This window comes from Macadamia integrifolia, chromosome 14 (assembly GCF_013358625.1).
Source record: "Macadamia integrifolia cultivar HAES 741 chromosome 14, SCU_Mint_v3, whole genome shotgun sequence".
NCBI classification, from domain to species: domain Eukaryota; kingdom Viridiplantae; phylum Streptophyta; class Magnoliopsida; order Proteales; family Proteaceae; genus Macadamia; species Macadamia integrifolia.
This window is the reverse complement of record NC_056570.1, coordinates 32,558,955-32,578,796: the sequence shown is the minus strand read 5'-3', so window position 1 is coordinate 32,578,796 and position 19,842 is coordinate 32,558,955. Positions and strand designations below refer to the sequence as shown.

General features: G+C 38.3%; 2 protein-coding genes across 3 annotated transcripts; one reads left to right on the top strand and one right to left on the bottom strand.

Annotated features, from left to right (window-relative positions):
• The first annotated feature begins 3,430 nt into the window (after nt 1–3,430).
• LOC122060547 (protein WHAT'S THIS FACTOR 9, mitochondrial-like) lies at nt 3,431–7,101 on the top strand. Its single transcript, XM_042623678.1, has 2 exons — nt 3,431–4,886; nt 6,822–7,101. Exon 1 carries the CDS (start codon nt 3,544–3,546, stop codon nt 4,843–4,845), a length of 1,302 nt encoding a protein of 433 aa, XP_042479612.1. The 5' UTR covers nt 3,431–3,543; the 3' UTR covers nt 4,846–4,886; nt 6,822–7,101.
• A 1,319-nt stretch (nt 7,102–8,420) lies between these two features.
• Nucleotides 8,421–17,504, bottom strand: LOC122061776 (DEAD-box ATP-dependent RNA helicase 37-like). 2 transcript variants are annotated; one of them, XM_042625238.1, is made up of 8 exons: nt 17,234–17,504; nt 16,094–17,060; nt 15,905–15,988; nt 11,898–12,140; nt 11,216–11,383; nt 10,860–10,973; nt 8,954–9,495; nt 8,421–8,832 (listed from the first exon to the last, which is right to left on the bottom strand). In XM_042625238.1, the coding sequence occupies exons 2-7, from the start codon at nt 16,859–16,861 to the stop codon at nt 8,992–8,994; spliced, it is 1,881 nt and encodes a 626-aa protein (XP_042481172.1). In that variant the 5' UTR covers nt 16,862–17,060; nt 17,234–17,504; the 3' UTR covers nt 8,421–8,832; nt 8,954–8,991. The 2 variants fall into 2 exon arrangements, with proteins under 2 accessions (XP_042481172.1, XP_042481170.1); XM_042625236.1 differs by having other exon boundaries at nt 8,421–9,495; nt 17,234–17,503.
• Between the last annotated feature and the right edge of the window lie 2,338 nt (nt 17,505–19,842).

The window sequence follows — 19,842 nt, the reverse complement described above, 5'->3', positions numbered from 1 at the left end:
TCTCTCAAAAAGATTGAGTATAAGAATCAAACTGAAGATCCCAGAAGAAATGAGGTTTAAAATTGAGCACAGATGATGGCATATAGTATCTAAAATGGCAAAGGACAGGAATTGCATTAGAAGAAAATGATTGAACTTTATTTATATCTAGAAGTCTTCCAATCCTCATCAGCTAGCAATGTGAAGAGGAGGGGGATGTGAATAAGAAAGGAGACACCACTATCTAATCCCTCATACATACATGGAGGTTTCTTGTGCCTTCCAAGTTCTCTAATGGTAACAAACCTTGCCTTGCTTACCTTATGAACCTAACTCCTGTTTACAATTCCATGGATCATCTTGGTCAAAGTTTACTTGCATAGAGTAACTGTTGGGCAATAAATGGATTCATGAATCACTTAATGTTTTGGTATACTGGTGTTTTCTACTTAAGTTTCTAAAGTCATTAATGCCTAAGGATGATTTTTTTCTAGTCATAGGTGATTCTCATTTTTTCATACCAACCCTATCTAGATTTATTTCAAACCATGACCGTCAAGACCATAGCTTTTAAAACCAGATTCGACCTCCAACCAAATATTAAAAGGTGGGTCCCCCCCCCCCCCCCCCAAAAAAAAAAAAAAAAAAACCATTTTTCAAGAAGGGAAAACCACAAATCAATAATGTTCAAGAGGGGTTTTGAACTATTAGCTCTAGGGGTGTCAATTGGTTGTTCTGGGTCAGTTTTGATCATATCTAATCAGGTCTTAGGGGTTAGACATGGATACATTTATGCTCGGTCACTTGATTACCTATCCATAATTGTAGTCAAGTTAATCAGATTAATAGGGTTCTAAATAGTCTTTAAATGGGGGCAGTAAACAAACTATAAACGAGTTGATCAAACTATAGACGGATTAATTAGGCTATAACAAGGGTCCGGACTAGACGTCCAACAGGCTACAACTAAGCATCTTGTGCGTACGAATAATAATTGGTCTAAGGCTAACACCAAACCATTTAAAATTGTTTGAGTGCGATAATTTATAAGGCAGCTTATATCCATGAAGTGAGCACTTGACTTCACTAATAATGAAGAACAACAGCGATTACAAGAGCTCAACTCTTTTGGGCAGTGATCCAAAATCCAGGACCTAACTGAACCATAGATTCATGACCCTTGCTTTTTTTCATTTTTCTTTTTGGTGAGTCTTAACCCTTAAACTCAAACCCTTAGAACTCTTATACCTTCTATGTTAAAAGATGAAATTTACCACAAGGGAAAACCTTTAGAGAACATAAGAACTCCCACTCTCAACCTAATGGTCCCCTTCTTTCTAACTCCTCTCAAGAGTTTCTAAAAATATTTACCTCAATTAATTAACACTATTAACCCTCTTCTCCTAAATAAACAAGGCCTAAGGTTTGTGGCCATCTCCTTGCAAAATCCTGAATTTCTAATTCCCAAGATGATTTGTTCTAATCTTCTGTTCCAAATTGTATTGCTGATCTCTTCTCATAATTCAGTTGAATAAAGATTGTTCATGGTGTCCTTCAACCCTAAAAAATGAAAATCCTTGAATAGACCATCTCCCTAATAGATCCAGTGTTTTCATACATCCATGTTCATGTACGCTAATTGCTATAGAAACATAAAATTAAGGAGAAGTTATATCGGTGGAGGGTCCATCTCAAAACTTGGGGCATATATAGAGATAATTTCTCAAGTATATGAATGCATCAAGGATCTAAACAAAATCGATGTAGAAATATAACTCTATAACTCTTAACAGCTCAACATCTTCCTCCGCCTCTCCTTCCGAAAGTTTGGCATGCCTAACTCTCCACGTATTCAAACAACTTAAGGAAGATAACAAGAGGATCTAAGATTTGAGATCATGTTGGAGGGTTGTACTTAAAACCTTGAACCATTAAGTATAACTAGCTCCTCATCGATAACTTGAACAAATTTATGTGAAACTATAATTCTATAATTCGTAACATTTTATTAGGGTAATAAAATAAATGATAGGATGAATTAGTCATATTCTTCTTGCCATAAATGTAGCGAAACTAGTCAAATGATGAACTTGTATCAGACATCGCAGATATTTAGTTATTCACTCTTGCATTTTCAAATTGATGTGTACTTATAACCACTTTTCTCTAGCAATATCTTTCCACAAATGAACACCCCTAGCTCTTTGACTACCTTTGCACACGTGGAGATATATCCTCTCTAGTTTAATTTGGTCTACAACTTTGTCTTATTGGGGCAACTAAAATACATCACAATTCCCCTCCCATTGTGGGAGAAGGAAAGCCCACTATCATTATTAGCTCTCTTATAGAGAAGAAGTTTTAAAATGTTCATCTCATTATCATGATGCAAATATCACCTTTATTAATGCTTATGGTAAAAGAATACCTTCTTCACCATGGGTGAAGGGAAACGACCTCCTTTTCTTTTCATTTCAAGCATTGAAGTGTCTCTCTCATGATCTTAAGGCGTATTATCTTCACCTTTAATTGAGCCAAATGAGGAACATTATTAGCTCTCTTATAGAGCAAAAGTTTAAAAATGTTCATCTCATTATCATGATGCAGATATCACCCCTATTAATGCTTATGGTGAAAGAATACCTTCTTCGCCATGGATGAAGGGAAACAACCTCCTTTTCTTTTCGTTTCAAGCATTGAAGTGTCTCTCTCATGATCTTAGGACATATTGTCTTCACCTTTGATTGAGCCAAATGAGGAATGTTGTTATCTATCAAAGCCAATGAAAAAAAGAAACTAATATAGGTCCCATTCACCCATCCACAATTTTTTATCCTCTAATTCAACCTAGGAATTTCGGATCTTCACCAGTAAAGGGCAGGAGTTAATGACGATCTCCTGTCTTTTTTGAGTTTACATGTAGTAGGCCTTCTCATGTTTTCATCACCACGGATGGTGCCCTTATGAGAACAAAATTTGACTGCTTTCATAGCAAAAAAATGGAATAATTCACTTTCCTTTTGGGTTTACAAATACCCTCTTAGGTTTCAGTATTTTCCAAACTACCTTTCAAGATTCTATTTCTATCCGAGATTCAATCCTCCATATTATAATCCATGAAATCTCTGGCACACGTGACGGGACAAGAGTCTAGATCCTCCCATGGATGTAGGAGGGTAATTACTCTCCTTCAAGGCTTAATTGTTGTTGCAGGAGAGTAATTACCCTCTTGCGTCCAAGAGAGGATCCGGACTCAGAGATTTTCAATGCCCACTAATAGTGAAAGTTTTTCGACGTGAAGGGTTTCTCTCTTCATCTATGGTGATTTGATGTTATGAAGATTCGAAATAACTTTCTTAATGTGCTACCATGAGCTGAGGGAGGAAAAATAGTCATTATTCCATTTTATTACAGGGGAGGATGGGAATATTATCCTCCTATTGGTTTATGGTAAATTCTTGGTCTATTTGATATCCTTCATTTTTGGCTAAGTTTCTCAAAAAACCACATGAAGGAAGGGAAGTACTAAAAGCAAAAGAAAAGAGAGCAAGAGCCTAAGCCCACATGATATTGAAAAGTGCAGCTCTCTACTTCCTATGGAGACTTGGCTCAGCCCCTGCCCATGAGACCAGCAAGCTTTACCAACACCTCCAATGGCGGGGATTGGTGAAGGTAAGGCTGAAATGGGTGAAGAACAGAGGCCTCGATCACATTATAGACAGAGAGACCGATCTCAAAGCTGCTTGTCTTCTCAAAGAGGCAATTAAACGAACATCTACCGGCTACATCACCGCCAGGTCTCTCTCCGACTGGCAGAAGCACCTCGGCCTCACTGTTCCTGGCCTACGCTTCATCCGCAGGTACCCAACTCTCTTCCATGAATTCCCTCACTCTCGCTATGCCAGCCTCCCTTGCTTCCGCCTTACCGACACAGCTCTTGCGTTGGACGCACAAGAACAGAGTATACACGAAGCCCAAGAGGCTGATACCGTCGAAAGGCTCTCTAGGGTTCTAATGATGTTCAAAAGTAAAGCGATTCCCTTCAAATCGCTCCTCCCTTTGAAATGGGATTTGGGTTTACCTGATAATTTCGCCACCACAATAGTTCCGAAATACCCAGATCATTTTCGCATCGTTAAGTCGCAGAATGGGCTTTCGTGTTTGAATCTTGTTCAATGGAGAGATGAATATGCTGTATCCGCATTGCAGAAGAGCAATGAGACTGAAGAATTGAGTGATACATATCGGCAATTTAAGAAGGGTAAAACGGCGTTGGCATTCCCAATGAGTTTCCCAAGGGGCTATGGTGCACAGAACAAGGTGAAGGCTTGGATGGAGGATTTTCAGAAGCTGCCATACTTTTCACCTTATGAGGATTCCTCACAGATCGACCCAAATAGCGATCTTATGGAGAAACGGGTGGTTGGGGTTTTGCATGAGCTTTTGAGCTTGACCATTCACAAGAAGACTCAGAGGAACTACTTGAGATGTTTGAGACAGGAACTGAATCTACCTCACAAGTTTACTAGGATTTTCACGAGATACCCAGGGATATTCTATCTCTCTTTGAAGTGTAAAACGACGACTGTATCAATAAAAGAAGGGTACCAGAGAGGGAAGTTAGTAAACCCACATCCCCTCGCCCAAATAAGGGACAAGTATTACCATGTCATGAGGTCTGGGGTTCTCTATCGAGGTAAAGGTGTCAACTTGATACAAGAGAAAGAGGGTCTGGTTAATGGTGAAGTGGGTGGGATTGAAGAACCAGATTCGGAGGAGGAAGGTGTTGAGACAAGCGATGAATGCTTTGAGGAGGACGTCTCTGAGGTTGAGGTGGAATCTGAGAATGAGTCTGAGGAGGAATAGCAATTACCTGAAAGTATTTAAACAGGACAGCTTGTTCCTAGGTAAGTCTAAGATGTGCTATTAGCAAACTAATTATCTTCTATACATACAGGGATGGGTGAATGAGTTGCATAGCTTGATAGTTGGATGTAAGTTATGGTTCTTTGGTTGCATCTTCATGGATTTGAGTGAATTTCTTTTTCTGGAAATTAATTGTGTAAGTCAATTAAGATGTCTTCTTTTCATGTAATATTGCAGCTAATGCAGATTTTATACCTTTTGGTTTCTATTGTCACTATTTGCTCTTGAACACTTTGATACTGATGGATTTATTTGCTTGCACTAAAGGAAATGAAATGTCACCTACAGAATAGATCAAGGTGTTAATACGAGATACTATATTTAGTTTTGCATTACTTGAATTCTATGAAATCATCGCTACACAATGTTTTCATGACATCATGTTACCTTAGTTTGTTTCTGGAGGTATTAATGCCTCATATTCTTAGCATGGAAGTGAAATTTTTAAAGTTTCAGTGTGTCCCGCCTTGAATCTGTTCTTCCAGTTAGAATTTAATGCATTGGAATATATTCACACTTGTTTATCATTCCGTAAAACAATGTCTGGACTTTTTATGGTTTACATCACTACTAGGGAGCTTGTCTCCCACTGAACAGAGTAAGATCTAGTTCAATTGTCATTCTGAACTCCAGTTAATCTTTTGATCCTTTTTTTTTCTTCCTTTTTCTTTCCTGGGGGAGTGGATTCCGTAGTTTGTAGAGAAATCCTGGTAAAAGGATACCCTAGCTAATCAAATAAGGTATTCAGAAGATTTTATGGTTTGCAAAAGAAAGGGGATGGGATAGCAATGAACTCTCCAACATTGGAGCTCACTTAAAGCTGGAAAGGGGACAAATCTGTTTCTGGGCTGAGATACAATGGGAAGACTCTCTTCAGGATGCTTTTCCTAGTATGTGTCACTAGCAGAAGAGAACGGAGCCACGATGAGTGGCAATGTTTTAGGTTTTGGTGCTACAAAGAGTAGATTTCATTGGAGATATTTATTCTGAACTCGGAAGAAGGTAAATGTTTGGGAGATCAAAGTATGGCTCCTTCCTGGGAACCCTGAGAAAGATTCAATGGAACTCAAGTGTAGTGGACCAAAGAATTTTAATGTGAGAAAGAAGACTCTTTACTGTGACTTCCTTTTACTTAGCTTACATTGGTATCCTACAGCATCTCTCCTAGCTAATGTCATCTTGGGATCTCATGTTCTGTTGAAGGTGAAATTTCATGGTAAAAAAAAACCATTAGTACTAACGTATCTTAAGCATCTTCTTTTTCCTTTTGTTTCTTGGATGAGTTTTGGCATTCAGTATTTTTGGAAAGGCATAGAAGTGCCACAAGAGGTGTTAGAAGCGACAGTATTGCATGCAATGGTCATCACTTATCAATCAAGTGAAGAAGCCGTGGTAGTCATGGTGCCAAAGCATGGCCAGCCACCATGGCACCTAGGCTTAGCCTAGATGGGGTCCTTCAATATGTGGTCCACTTAATTGTGCGACATGGAATGATGATGTGGCAATTCCAACTGTTGGATAGATAAGAAATCATCTGTTGTGTCACGTGAGATTTAAGGGAGAAATTCAATCTTATACCTTGCATTTACAACCACTCATTCACTTCAAAACTTGACATATGTGCAAAGCACCTTGGGCTCTACCTGTCCACAAAAATTGGGTTCCAACTAATCTGCTACATGATAGATATTAGGGCCATAAAGGAATGCCTTCCTTGTGGTTGCCCTGGTTAACAAGGGCCTCTCCTTGGTATTAGGTATCTATAGAATGCATTCTTTAACTGATGCTTTGGCTTTGTGGGTAATTTTGGGCTTATTTTTCCCTGGTGGAGAGAGAGAGATAGAGAGATGAACTACTTTAGGGAACATTGTTTAATTCTGTGCCTTTGCCTTATTCCTTCTTGCTTCCTTTTACAGGAATCTCCAACTTGACATTGCAAGCTATGATGACTTCGCTACTCAAAGCATGAGAGAGGTTTTTGAAATTCAGTATATGAGGAAAAATGGTCTGCTACTGCTTTCTGGCACTACTGAATTTTCTCTAAGCTAGACTTATCAAAATAATAAAAAATAAATAGGGGGAATTTAATCCATGCTCCTTATTAAGGAGCCTCTTTCTGATGTTCCAAAAGTGTCTGATGTGTAACATATAATCTTCTTCCAAAGTCCCTAATGAAATGGCTCTCATTTGAATGCATTTACTTGATTACTTCAATTCTGTTTACCTTTCACTTTTATAATGTTGGCTGCAAACAGTTATCTCAGGAAAGTACTGGAGTAAAATATGGCTCTTCCTATACTGTATCAACATTTTTTACAAATGAATTCTGTTCAAGTGTTAGCTTGGTACATACATTTTCCTATCAAATATCAACACAGTTTCATGATTTTTTTGTGTATAAATGACTAAGCGATCAGCAAGAGAGAGAGGAGCTTTATTTGGTGTAGGAATGAAGCATTATTGCCCAGGAATTTTTTTTTTCTTAGGGGGTTGATTTTGATAGATGAATCTAACCTCAGCCCTGTTAGAGTTCCATGCGAAAGCAACAATACTACATTGGATGTATAATCTCATGTGAGGCTTATAAGGACTAGTCACACACTCCTTAATTGCTAGTTTTTAATAATGGTAAGTTCTACCAAGTCTCAACAAGTGGTATCAGAATTGCAACATGGAAACTCTAATATCAAAATTTTGACATTTTCAATATTATCATTCTGATTCCTTAACAGATTACAACTACGCTTGAGACCTTCTAAAACGATGAGACAAGCCTATATTGTTCGTCTTTGCCAATGCAAACTTCCCCAAAACAAGTGATACTTAATATTACACATCATCTCATACCATCTTACACTTCTTTACGTGATTATGGATTGAATGTCTAATTGCATTTTGCACTTGAAACGGGTGATAATTCACTTTTTCTAAGGGAAAAAACGATTGAAACATGCTACTGAAAAACTCTATTGAGACAGTAGGGCAGTGAATCAGTTGGTCAGATCTACCATAGATTGTACATCAACTGTAAAAAAGGAACGAGTTGACCCTTGCGCACAGCTTGATACGCTATTTCTAAGCCGTTAAGGCACAGTTTCTATAATTCTATTTCCAGCTCTATCACTATGTGACCACAAAGCTTAGCGCTTTAGATTTTGCACTAGACTTTTCAAACCAAGCTACCTAAGCAAGAAAGCTGATCATATACCACCCTGGATTAGAGAAACAGAGATCATTAGTTCCCATGCTTGCTTATCTGGATGAACACACTGTCTCAACCATGATTCTAAAAAGCAAAATCAGATCCGAAATAGGTTCAGCCAATTTCAATATGGATCAACCGCGATAAGTCAAGCATCTAACCAAAACTCGATGAAAGAATCGGGATCCATCTTCCCCTAAATCGGATAAATCTGCCCTCTAGTTTTTGGTAGAGGGATTGGCAAATACACACCCAATTCTTGTATCCATGGTTTTAGCAGATGTATCATCTAATCAAAAAAGAAAGTGACCTGTTTTTCCTGAAAGTGCTTTGGATTTATTTGTCACTCCGAATATTACAATGACAGTAAGCCAACCGAAAAACCCAGCAGAGAAAAGGGCCAAGGACCCAAGAAGCAAAAGATGTAAAATCCAAAACAAAAGGACAGATGACCATAGCATGACTGATCCCGCTCATCAAAATAGGTTGAAAAGAATATGCACATGCCTCAAGAGATGAAAAAACTACCAAAATTGGAGCCTCCCCTCCCTCTCATTACATATCCTACAACCCATTACCCACCCAGATTCTATAAGGAAAGAAAAAAGACATTTAATAATCTCAAAATACCCTAAATCTGTTAGCTGCAACCACCCCAAACCATTATCTCAATAAGAAGTTTCAACATTCCTGCTAGCTTCAAACTCTCCCCACAGCCCCTATTCCTACATCAGAAAAATAAAACACTTGCAACAGCTGGACAACAAAAAGGGACTTCAACACCATATCCTGAGGGAAAAGAATTATAACCTTTAAACCTATAAATTAAGAAAAAGAAGTATGTACCATTCTGGGGGTAAGAGTCCTCTAAATGCTAGGGATGTCTAGTCCCATGCACTGGTATATCCACCCCCACCACCTCCACCTCCATATCCGCCAGGGAAAGCCCCATATCCACCGCTACTGTTGCCTCCACCATAGTAATCTGTACTACCCCCGCCTCTATTATACGTTGAATCCCTACGGAAATCACGGCCACCAAAACGGCCTCCGCCAGAACGCCGATTCCTACCACCACCTCCATACGAAGTTCGGGCCGCATAACGAGTAAGCCAAACAGGTACTTCTTGGTTTGATTCCTGCATCAGATCTGCTAATGACTTGGCCAATGAGGTATTGTTTTCATTGAAGAAGGCAGTGGCCAACCCTGTCTTGCCAGCACGCCCTGTCCGTCCTATCCGATGGACATAGTCATCAATGTCATTGGGAAGATCAAAGTTGACGACATGCGCAACGTGAGGTATGTCAAGCCCACGTGCTGCCACATCAGTTGCCACCAAAATTGGGGTTGCACCACTCTTGAATGATCTCAACGCTTGTTCTCTCTCCTGCAGAAAATATAATCATCACCACCACAATAAGGAACTCTAGCGATAATGACTGAAGTCTGAGTCTATTAAGTGTAAAGATGCGGCAAAAAGCTGATATGATTTCTCATCTCAAATCTCTACAGGCAACAAGAATAGTTCCAGCTAAATGAATATATCTTAGTTCCACCTTCATAAATCAAGATCTTCAAGGTAATTACAGATTATCCTGATAACTCTCTTCCTGTGGTGTTTACAGTGTGTGTGTGCGTTTTGAGGGTGGGGTACTGGGGTGTTAGGAAATCTTTGGTTAGACAAACCTGCCAAAAGCTCCACTTCAGGCAAGTTTCAGATGCTATCATATAGATTACACTAATTACAAGGGTAAAAATTCAATTGAGACCAAGAGGATTCAGTGGTCAGTTGGACCAATTAGCCGGTCTGGGATGATGAGGAGCAGGGTGTAAAATTCAAATTCGCAGAGCTTAAACATATAGAAAGGGTTTCCACAACCACCATTCCACAAGTAGCCAAGTAACCATTCATTCACATGTAGATCTCCTAAAAAATGAATTTATGTTGTTATCCATCCCCTCCGTATCTACCCCTTTAACAAGACCAAGTTGATTCTTGCTTTCTGAATTATGTTAGGGCCAAATCAGTAATTGCAATGCCAGAGGTACTATCCATGTTAAATCATCATAGAACTTGGAGAAGATGACAGGTAGCTCCGAAAACTAAAAAACAAAATGCAACCATGCTTCAAATTAATCAAGTAGGAGCAAGTGCAACAATTGGAATTCTTTTTCATTAAATGATGATTTTTTTTTTGTTATCCACTATGTTTCAAACTCTATGTTGCCTCCAAAATGGTAAAATAACTTAAAAAAATCCATTTCCTTATCAGTGGACATAACCCTACCCAATCCAATTAAACACTCAAGACTGGTATCACAAGACAGGAAAGAATCATATCCTTGGCACCTTGGTGCCCTTCTCGATGGCCACTACCCACCCACAATCTAACATAAAATGCAGTTTGATGTCAGCCCCAGATTGATCCAGCCAATCCACTTCCCAATTAGAAGTCCAAACCAGTCCTGACAACGTGTTCACAGAAGTACCAATTCTGAACAAATGTTCCGTTAAAATCTTTAGTTCTATGCAGTCACCTAATATAGTTGTGTAGTCAAATCAATTATCAAAACAGCAACTAAGCAAAATAAACAGGATAAAACAACATTAACTACCTAAGTCCATACATCTTCCAAACCCCCACCAAACAATAAAAACAAAAAGAAATGACATTATAAAAAATAACATGAGCAGATATTGAAATATGGTATATCCCATATATGAAAGCACAATTAGTAGTTCCAACTTACCATTTGTGTTCTATCACCATGAATAGTAGTTGCAGGGAAACCATTTATACATAACCAGTTTTCCAATGAATCAGCTCCCTTCTTTGTCTCCACGAAAACTAATGTCAGAGATTGCTGCAAGAACCAAAAGATAAAGTAAGGACAATGAGCTTTTCACTAACATTCATTCAGCCTATGTACCCTGCTTTTGGCAGCAAAAAGACAGATGCTTTCCCCTTTTTTTTCCCTTTTTTTTTTTTTTTTTTTGGGGGTGTTGAAGGGCTAGAGAAAAAAATTTGATAAATATGGTTTCTATATCTTCATGTTCATTCATAAAAGCCCACAAAACATTATCTGTGCATCATTTCAGATGTTACCTTTCCGTGAGTTCCATTAGCCCTCTGCGCATGAAGAAGGTCCATGAGGTGGCTCCTCTTGTCAGACTCAAGTACAAATTCAACTCTTTGGACAATCAAATCAGTACTTGAACCAACCCTTCCAACAGCTAGAAAAATGTAATTAGAAAGAAAATCTGAGGCCAATCTCTGCATCACAACCAGAAGTAAAAAAAACTGTCAGATGTAACCGAAATATTTGAAGCAAACTTCCAACATAAACAAACCCACCATTACATCCAGGACACGCCAGACTGCAAGCATCAAGGGCAAATAGACTATGTAAAAGTACTGTTTTGCGGGTTAAGCATTATTGTTTACTTTTATTTTCATTTTCCCCTCATATCAATAACGTTCCAAGAATGAGCCTTGGAGGTTTCCTAATCCATGAAAAACCAGCGTGAGGTACCCTCCATATACTACTTTGGCCCTATCTTTGCAACTAATGCCTTAACAGTTTTTAATCAATATTTTGACCCAGTAAATTGTTTTCACTCTTCACCACATTGAATTTGTAAAATATGTCAGTAATTCAGATGTAACGTTTGTTGAATAAGCTCCAGTTTATTCCAGCCAACCTGCATCCCAGAAAATTTACCCCAAGGAAACCAACAGGGACAAATAAAAAGAACTATCATGAATTTCTGTAAAGAGCAAAAAAAACCTGTATTTCTTTTGGGAAAGTGGCACTGAAAAGCATTGTCTGTCTAGCACCTGGTGGAGGCATGTCCATTTGTTCCACGATCCTTCTAATTTGTGGTTCAAAACCCATATCCAACATCCGATCAGCCTCATCAAGAGCCAAATATCTGATCATCTGTAGTGAAACTCTTGCCCTTTCCAGCAAATCTACTAATCTTCCAGGAGTCGCCACAAGAATATCAACACCCTTCTCCAAGTCCCGCAGCTGAGCAAATATAATAAAACTTCATCAGCATACAATATACAATTATGATACACCAAATATTTACATCAATTGTATGTATCGTGACCACTCTGGTCTGAAACCCATAACTCATGCTCATCATATCATTACATTTTCAAGATAAGCACGAAAATATCTAAGAGGCAGCAAGCATAGCAGAGCCAACAAGCAATCTGAATCGGAACTACAAGATGACAATAAACTTTTTTGGCAATTTGTTTGCTTCAAAGTTGTAGGGGACGCCTAAGTGTCTAGGCGCCTTGGTCATCTTGCATCTGGGCCCCCTCCAACGCCTCAGGTCGCACAGGTGCCGTGACAACTATGGTTTTCTTCCTTTAGCCATTAAAATAGCAGAAAATCAATGAAACTCACCTCTTGTAGCAAGATCCAAATATTTATTGGATAAAAATATCCAAAAATCACAGATTGTGGGAAATCTTTAATTCTTCTTCTCGATTCTAATTTCTAGGGTTCCAGCCAATTCCAGGCCAAATCCAAACAATTTCAATCCAAATCATATGGAATCAACAGAGGGCAATCCCGTTTCCAATTCTAGGTTCTTAAACCTTTGTATTTATTGGTTCAGAACTAACTAAATGCCTTTTTGGGGGGCAGGGGGCAGGGGGCAGGGGGAGAGGGTAATAAGCGTAACATGATCTCCATTAAGACTAGGGAATAAAAAAACACTTTCTTGCAAGATAAACGTCCTAGTAAAGCAGAACCTTCTGAAGGACAACGATTCTTATTCTCTTGTTCCTTAAAGGATTGGCAATCATAGAATAATTCTCGGCTCAGTAAGGAATGATCAGATTCAGATCAGGGGAAGATTTCTTTTTTGTTTTCTTGGACCAAAAAATTAAAATTGAAAGAGTATTTTAGCTTTATGGTTGTGAACCTTTGCAAGGTTGTAGCATTAAGCATAATGCTGGTAAGATTTTGAGGTCACACCTGCTGAGAGTTACAACCTTGATCATTAGATCTCATGGTATGTGTTATCAGTTGTTCAGCATTGATTATGGCACTAAATTGCTCCTGTCAGTGAATCCTAGTCCTCAGGAATGCCTAATTCCTTGTGCACTAATTTCCTTATTAAAAAATTTAACATTTTTCCTTTTCAGAACTAAGCGAGAGATAGAAAGAGAGAAAAGAGTGGAGAAACCCACGGTATAGGAATATATATAAAAAGCAAACCATGAAGCACACTTCTATCCCAAGGAAAAGAATATGCCCCAAAGGGCATACCAGGTGCACGAGGCTTCTGCATGTGCGAGATCCGAAGGGCGGAGAACTATACAGCCTTACCCCGAGAATGTCAAGAGGTTGTTTCGACAAAGTATGCCATATTTCCTTATAATTAGTGCTTTTATTTAAAAACAAAAAACAAAAAAACAAAAAAAAACAAAAACAAAAACAAAAACAAAAAACAAAAAACAAAAAAAAAAAAAAAAAAAAAAAAAAAAAAAAAAAACAAAAAAAAAAAGGAAAAGGAAAAAAAAAACATAAACATAAACAAAAGCTTGGTAATAATATTTTAAAGACAAACCATTTTTACATCTCCTTGAAAGTAAGAGAACAAGAGAGAGAGTGGCTTGACTAGCAAGCGAGAAGTGAAATACTAGCCGGTTAGGAAAGACCATATTCAGTGTATACAAATAAATGCATCCAAACATACACATATTGTGGTACACATTTTTCTCCAATTGACTAGTTATCCTCAAATATTTCCATATGCACTAACCAATGCTTAAGATCTCAATCTCACCCTCTCACTAAACCAAAAAAGAGAGATCTTGCGAGATCTCACCGAGATCTTGTATTTTTTCCCAATCGACTCGGTCTTTGTGGCCATATGATCTTTGTAACCCCTGAAACTTGCCATTTACCCTATTTTAGGCCTTCTAAACACAGTGGGAACATCAATTTTCTTTTTTAAATCAAACACAAAATGGTACTTTGACTTCGTAAGCCTATGTAAGTAGTCTTTAGACCCTTCACCCTAGGTTAGTCCATAATAAAAACAAAATACTATTGACCATGTTTCTATCAAAACTATTCTTCATAAGAAAAGGATCTCCAAAGGTTGTTGATGAAGTGATAATCTCCAATATCCAAGTGTTGAAGTTGTTAACCTACACTGTAGAGGAGAACTTTGGCAAGAAAAACCACCAAAAGCTCATTTTTCTTCATAACAGGCAAGATAGGCTAGAGATGTTGAGTTGAGGGTCAAAATTATGTATATACCGCATGAGTTTTGGTCTCGAGTCGAGTCGAGACTGAGATATTCACCAAGATCTCGAGATTTCGACAAAGATATTGTACACTTTATGTCACCTCTCATCTCTTCTCGCCATTTTCAAATAGCAAGATTTCAGCGAGTTCTTAAACCATGGCACTAAGTGCCTTTAAAAACACTTTCTTGCAAGATAAACGTCCTAGTAAAGCAAAGGCTTCTGAGGGACAACGATTCGTTCTCTTGTTCTTTAAAGGATTGGCAATCATAGAATACTTCCAGGCTCAGTAAGAAGATGATTAGATTCAGATATGGGGCAGATTTCTTTTTTGTTTTCTTGGGCCAAAAACTTAAAATTGAAAGAGTTTTTTCAGCTTTGTGGTTGTGAACCTTTGTAAGGTTTTTTTTTTGGGGGGGTGAAAAACTTTGCAAGATTGTAGCATTAAGCATAATGCTTATAAGATTTAGAGGTTCCGCCTGCTGAGAATTACAACCTGGATCACCAGAGCTCGTGGTATGTGTTATCAGTTGTTCAGCATTGATTTTGGCAGTCATTTGCTCCTGCCAGTGAATCCTAGTCGTCAGGAATACCTAATTCCTCGTGTACTAATTTCCTTATATAAAATCTATCACATTTCCTTTTCAGAACTAATCAAGAGAGAGGAGTGGGGAAACCCCGGTAAAGGAATAGCTATAAAAAGCAAACCATGAGGCACACTTCCACCCCAAGGAATAGAATATGCCTCCTTCCTTATAATCAGTGCTTTTCTCAGGGAAAAAACAAGTAAAAAAAACCCCTTGGTAATAATATTTTGAAGACAAATCATTTGTACATCTCCTTGAAAATAAGGGAACAAGAGAGAGAAATGAACAAGTTAGTTAGGAGAGAACATATTCTGTGTAAACAAATAAATGCATCCAAGCATACATATATTGTGGTACATATTTTTCGCCGGTTGATTAGTTATCCTTAAATATTTAATGGTCATGTAATAACTTGGCCCGATAAAATTATAATACCACGTGTCTCATGCACACACACACACACCCACACCCACACCGACACCCACACCCCCTTGGCAGTTTAACAAATAACTCATATTAACCAAAGTACACCTTATAAGGGGCAATCATCTGGCATAAAGATGAATATGTTATTAAAGGTGAACGGTTATGACCAGAGATACAAGACTAACCCTCATGATAACTAATAGAACCCTAAACCTTGGGCATGTAAAGCATTTAGCTGAATAAGGAAAAAGTATTAAGATGACACAAGGAAGGAATGAAGGGGCGGGTAAGCAAAGAAGCATCCAACCTTATATATCATAAATCAACAATATGTGAACAACAGAAACATAGTAACGGTAGTAACGGTAGTAATTCACGTGAATATGTAATCAGTCATTCCATAATCAACGTACAAGAAACAGCGAGGCATGCCCCATCAAACAGTTGATAAGCATGTAGATTCCATATAAAATAAACAACCAACAGGAATAAAATTTAATGTAACCTGCTGATTAATAGGTGCTCCTCCATAAGCAACAACCACTCTGACACCAGTTTGATAGGAAAATTTTCTAGCTTCCTCATGTATCTGCAGAATGATACAAATGTACATAACAACATCATCTGAATAGGTAATAGCAACTAACAAGAAAGTCCATATTGTATGTTGTAAAAAGTGTTATCAGAATCCAACCTGGCAGGAGAGCTCCCTCGTAGGAGAGAGAATAAGAGCGAGAGGGTACACAGTACGTGCACCTCGAGGTCTTTGAGCAAACTGTCCATTCATAATTCCGCTGATAATTGGGAAGCAGAAAGCCGCTGTCTTACCAGACCCTGTCTGGGCACATGCCATCAAGTCCCTCCCTCCAAGGGATATTGGGATAGCATGTCGCTGCACAGGTGTTGGTTTAACATATTTGCACCTCCGTATGTTATGATTGAGAGCATCACCCAGGTCAATCTCTGCAAAAGTATTCACAGGTGGTGGCACATTATCCCCACTGGTCTCCACCGGAATATCTTCATAGGCATCAAAGTTAATGCCAGTGTTCTCCTGCTCAGTAAATGCTGGCTCTGCATCAACGTCAACGTCATCTCCAAAAGGGTTTACCTCCCGTTCCCTTCCACGATCCCATCCACCACGACTGTTGTTCCAACCACCACCGCCACCACCAAGGCGCCCTCCACCACTGTAGCCGCCAGGCCGCCCCATATCAGACCTTGGACCACCCCAACCCCGATTTCCACCTAAACCAGTATCATAACTTGGTCGATCATTGCTGACGGCAGAGCCACTGAATGCAGGTCCAGAAGGATCAGCCGACGGCGGCCGGTTACGGAGGTGTGGAGGAACATAAGACGCTTTTGCAGGACGTGAAGTGCTACCAACCCCACTATTGGCAGACGAACCGGCAGCTGTGCTCTCAGCTGCAGAGACAGAATCCGCCCAGGAAGTTCGCATAATTAGACAATGCTCTCCTTCGCCTTCTCCAATATCTCTAGCAAACCCCAACTCAACAGCCCCTCTCCTCTATCACAACCACGAAACTTCAAGAGCCAAAGCAATCTGCCTCCCAAAACCAATAATCCTCTCCAAATCCAAAAGACCCAACTTTTTCCACCATCAACTTCAACTTTTCTCAAAAAAAAAAAAAAAAACCCTAACCACAACCCAAAAGAATAAAAAATAAATAAAACAAAACAAAAGGATCAATACCTGAAGCAGAAAGATATTATCAAAACAAACTGATAGAAAAAATACACATACGGTAAACCTAAACAGAGAATGCAACAAGTAGAACAGAAGAAAAAGCAGAAAAAGAGGAAAACAAACCTGAAAGATAACCCAAAACTGTTGCAGAAGTAACGTTAAGAAACCCTAATGATTTGCAGGCAAAATAATATCGAGATCGGAAACAAAACCCTAATGATTTGCAGACAAAATAACCTCGCGATCGGACACAAGGACCAACGAAATATCTTCTTCAATGATTTCCTTCTCTTTCTCTATCTCTTTCTACTTATTTTCTCTCCTATTTCAACTTCAAAACTGATTAAAACTCTTTTCAATTTTCCTCTTCTTCAACGAAAAGTATAAAAGCCGGAAGAAAAGGGAAGAAAGGAAAGGAACGTTGTCCGTATAAATTGGGCTGACGTCATAAATAAACGAACGGTCTAGAATAGAGTTTCCCCCTTCCACGGTGAATCGTAAATGCTTAAGTTATAAATATCAACTTCTCTTTTTACCAAAATACCCTCTTCATATTTCGACAATAATCACAATATATATATATATAATATCTGAGGGTGTCTATCAATCATACATTCATACCCAACAAAAAAAAAGTGTCAATCAATAAGTTTTCGTTCCGGTTTGGTCGGGCTGAATTGGTTTTGGTTTGTTATTAGGTCAAATCAAAACCAAACCATTAATGAAGCTTTTCGTTTCCAGTCTTTTTTGATTCTTTTTTTAGCATCGACCTGTAACCATGCTACAATCGTCAGTGCATTTAGTTAGTCTAATGAGTTTTCAATCAGATAGACCTCGAATAGATCTAATTGAAATGACAAGAATCCATGTAGTCAATCACATTTTGGTACAATTTTACTTATTTGTTGTGTTTTATTCCTCATTTTTATTTTACATCTTTTGTCCTTGATAAGTTCAGAATTATTGTTGGCATTGGTTATGTTACGAATGAACTAAACCATTGTTGATTTGTTGATTGTCCAACGAAAACTAAACTATTAAGGAAATCTTTGTTTCTAATCCGTTTGGATCTTATTTCTTATCGATTTATAATTGAGCTACTTTCATGTACCTGACCCATTTTTTGGTTTACATGTACATACAAGAAAACGGACCCATTTTTTGGGTGGATCCAATCTCAGTTTTGTATCAGGTTTGATCCGTGCATTTGGTTGAACCGATTAGATTTATATTTTTCCATGTTCCATAAAATAAACCAAACCGATAAGAATTTGGTTCAATCTAGGTGAACCGTTTGGCTTCAATTTTTTTTCTTTTCTATATATAATTTTTGTTTTGTTAAATTTTGTATAGAGGGCGAAAAAAGAGAGTAGGTGAAAGTAGTTTCCTACACGGCAACGGTGTAACGTGACCTAACAAATTTCTTTTGTATCGAACAATAGTTTTTCCTAACCACGTGGAGGCGACACCGGCCAATGTGGAATTGTGGACCCCATATCAGATCCATCTCTAGGCCCACTTTCCACTTAGCTTTTAACGACCCATGAATTCCAATCACTGCTTGACACGTATGAAATCCAATCCAGCTATTGGTCGATCTGTATTTGTGGATCGGTATTAGATGTACCCGCAACCGATATCTGCTTAATTCTTATCGTAGTGGTGGAATGGTTTTAAGTGGGGGTAAATCTGTCCAAAAATAAATAGTTGAAATTGATTATTCAATTTGGCTCTATATACTGTATTGATAACGATCTCATTATTATTATTTTTTTTTTTTTTTAATCATGGTATAGGAGATGATGTTTTTTAGATAATTAAAGTATGATGGATGAAGTGAAGAGTTGTGTCTCGAGTGTTATGCGACTGACGTATCCTTTTAAAACTTAAGATCAAATTTTATAATATTATTGTGCGACCAGTTTTAATGTGTTGGGATGGAATGTTAGGATGTTAAGAAACATCATACAAATAAACTATGTGTAGCAGAGATGATAATATTAAGATAGAAGTGTGGTAAAACTAATAATGCAAGGTAAGGAATAAGCATACTATAGTAGGTTTGGGAGTTGCTACAATCAATAATAGGCTCCGAAAAAGTCGTTTAAGGCGGCATGGCCTTGTTTCAAGGAGGCCTGAGGGCGTCCCAAATAAGGAAAAGTGATTTGATTCAATTTGAAAGAGTTCAAAGAACTAGGAACATACCTAAAATGACCTTATACGAAGTAGTGATGAATAACATGCATAGCCTCGGCCTTGTCCCGAATATTACCTTGGATATAGCCTAGTGGAGGGTTAGGATCCATGTTCCAACCCTATTTAGCTGATATTCTCTTGACTTATTGGGTTGTGTCTCTATCCTATTACTTTCATCTATTCACCTCCTCTATTCCTTATTCCCTGTTTGGACCCCATTTTTATATGTTGTTATTTTCATGGATCAACGTAACTAACCTCATTAAGTTGGAATAAGAATGGGTTTTTTGTTGTTTGTTGTTGTTGGTATGAGGGGAGCATACCATTGAAGAGTGAAGAAAGAATTTGGATCATCTCGATGTGCGGTGAGCAATGAGTGGCAGTGAGGATCCAACAGTTGGGAGAGCCTTGGCATGCACCCAATTGTTGGATGGTCATCGCCGACTCACCGCTCACTATAGAAGATTTTTCGCGTGACAAAATGGTTTCGTATATATGAAATAGACAGTTCATTTCATGTAGGTAAAAAAAAAAAA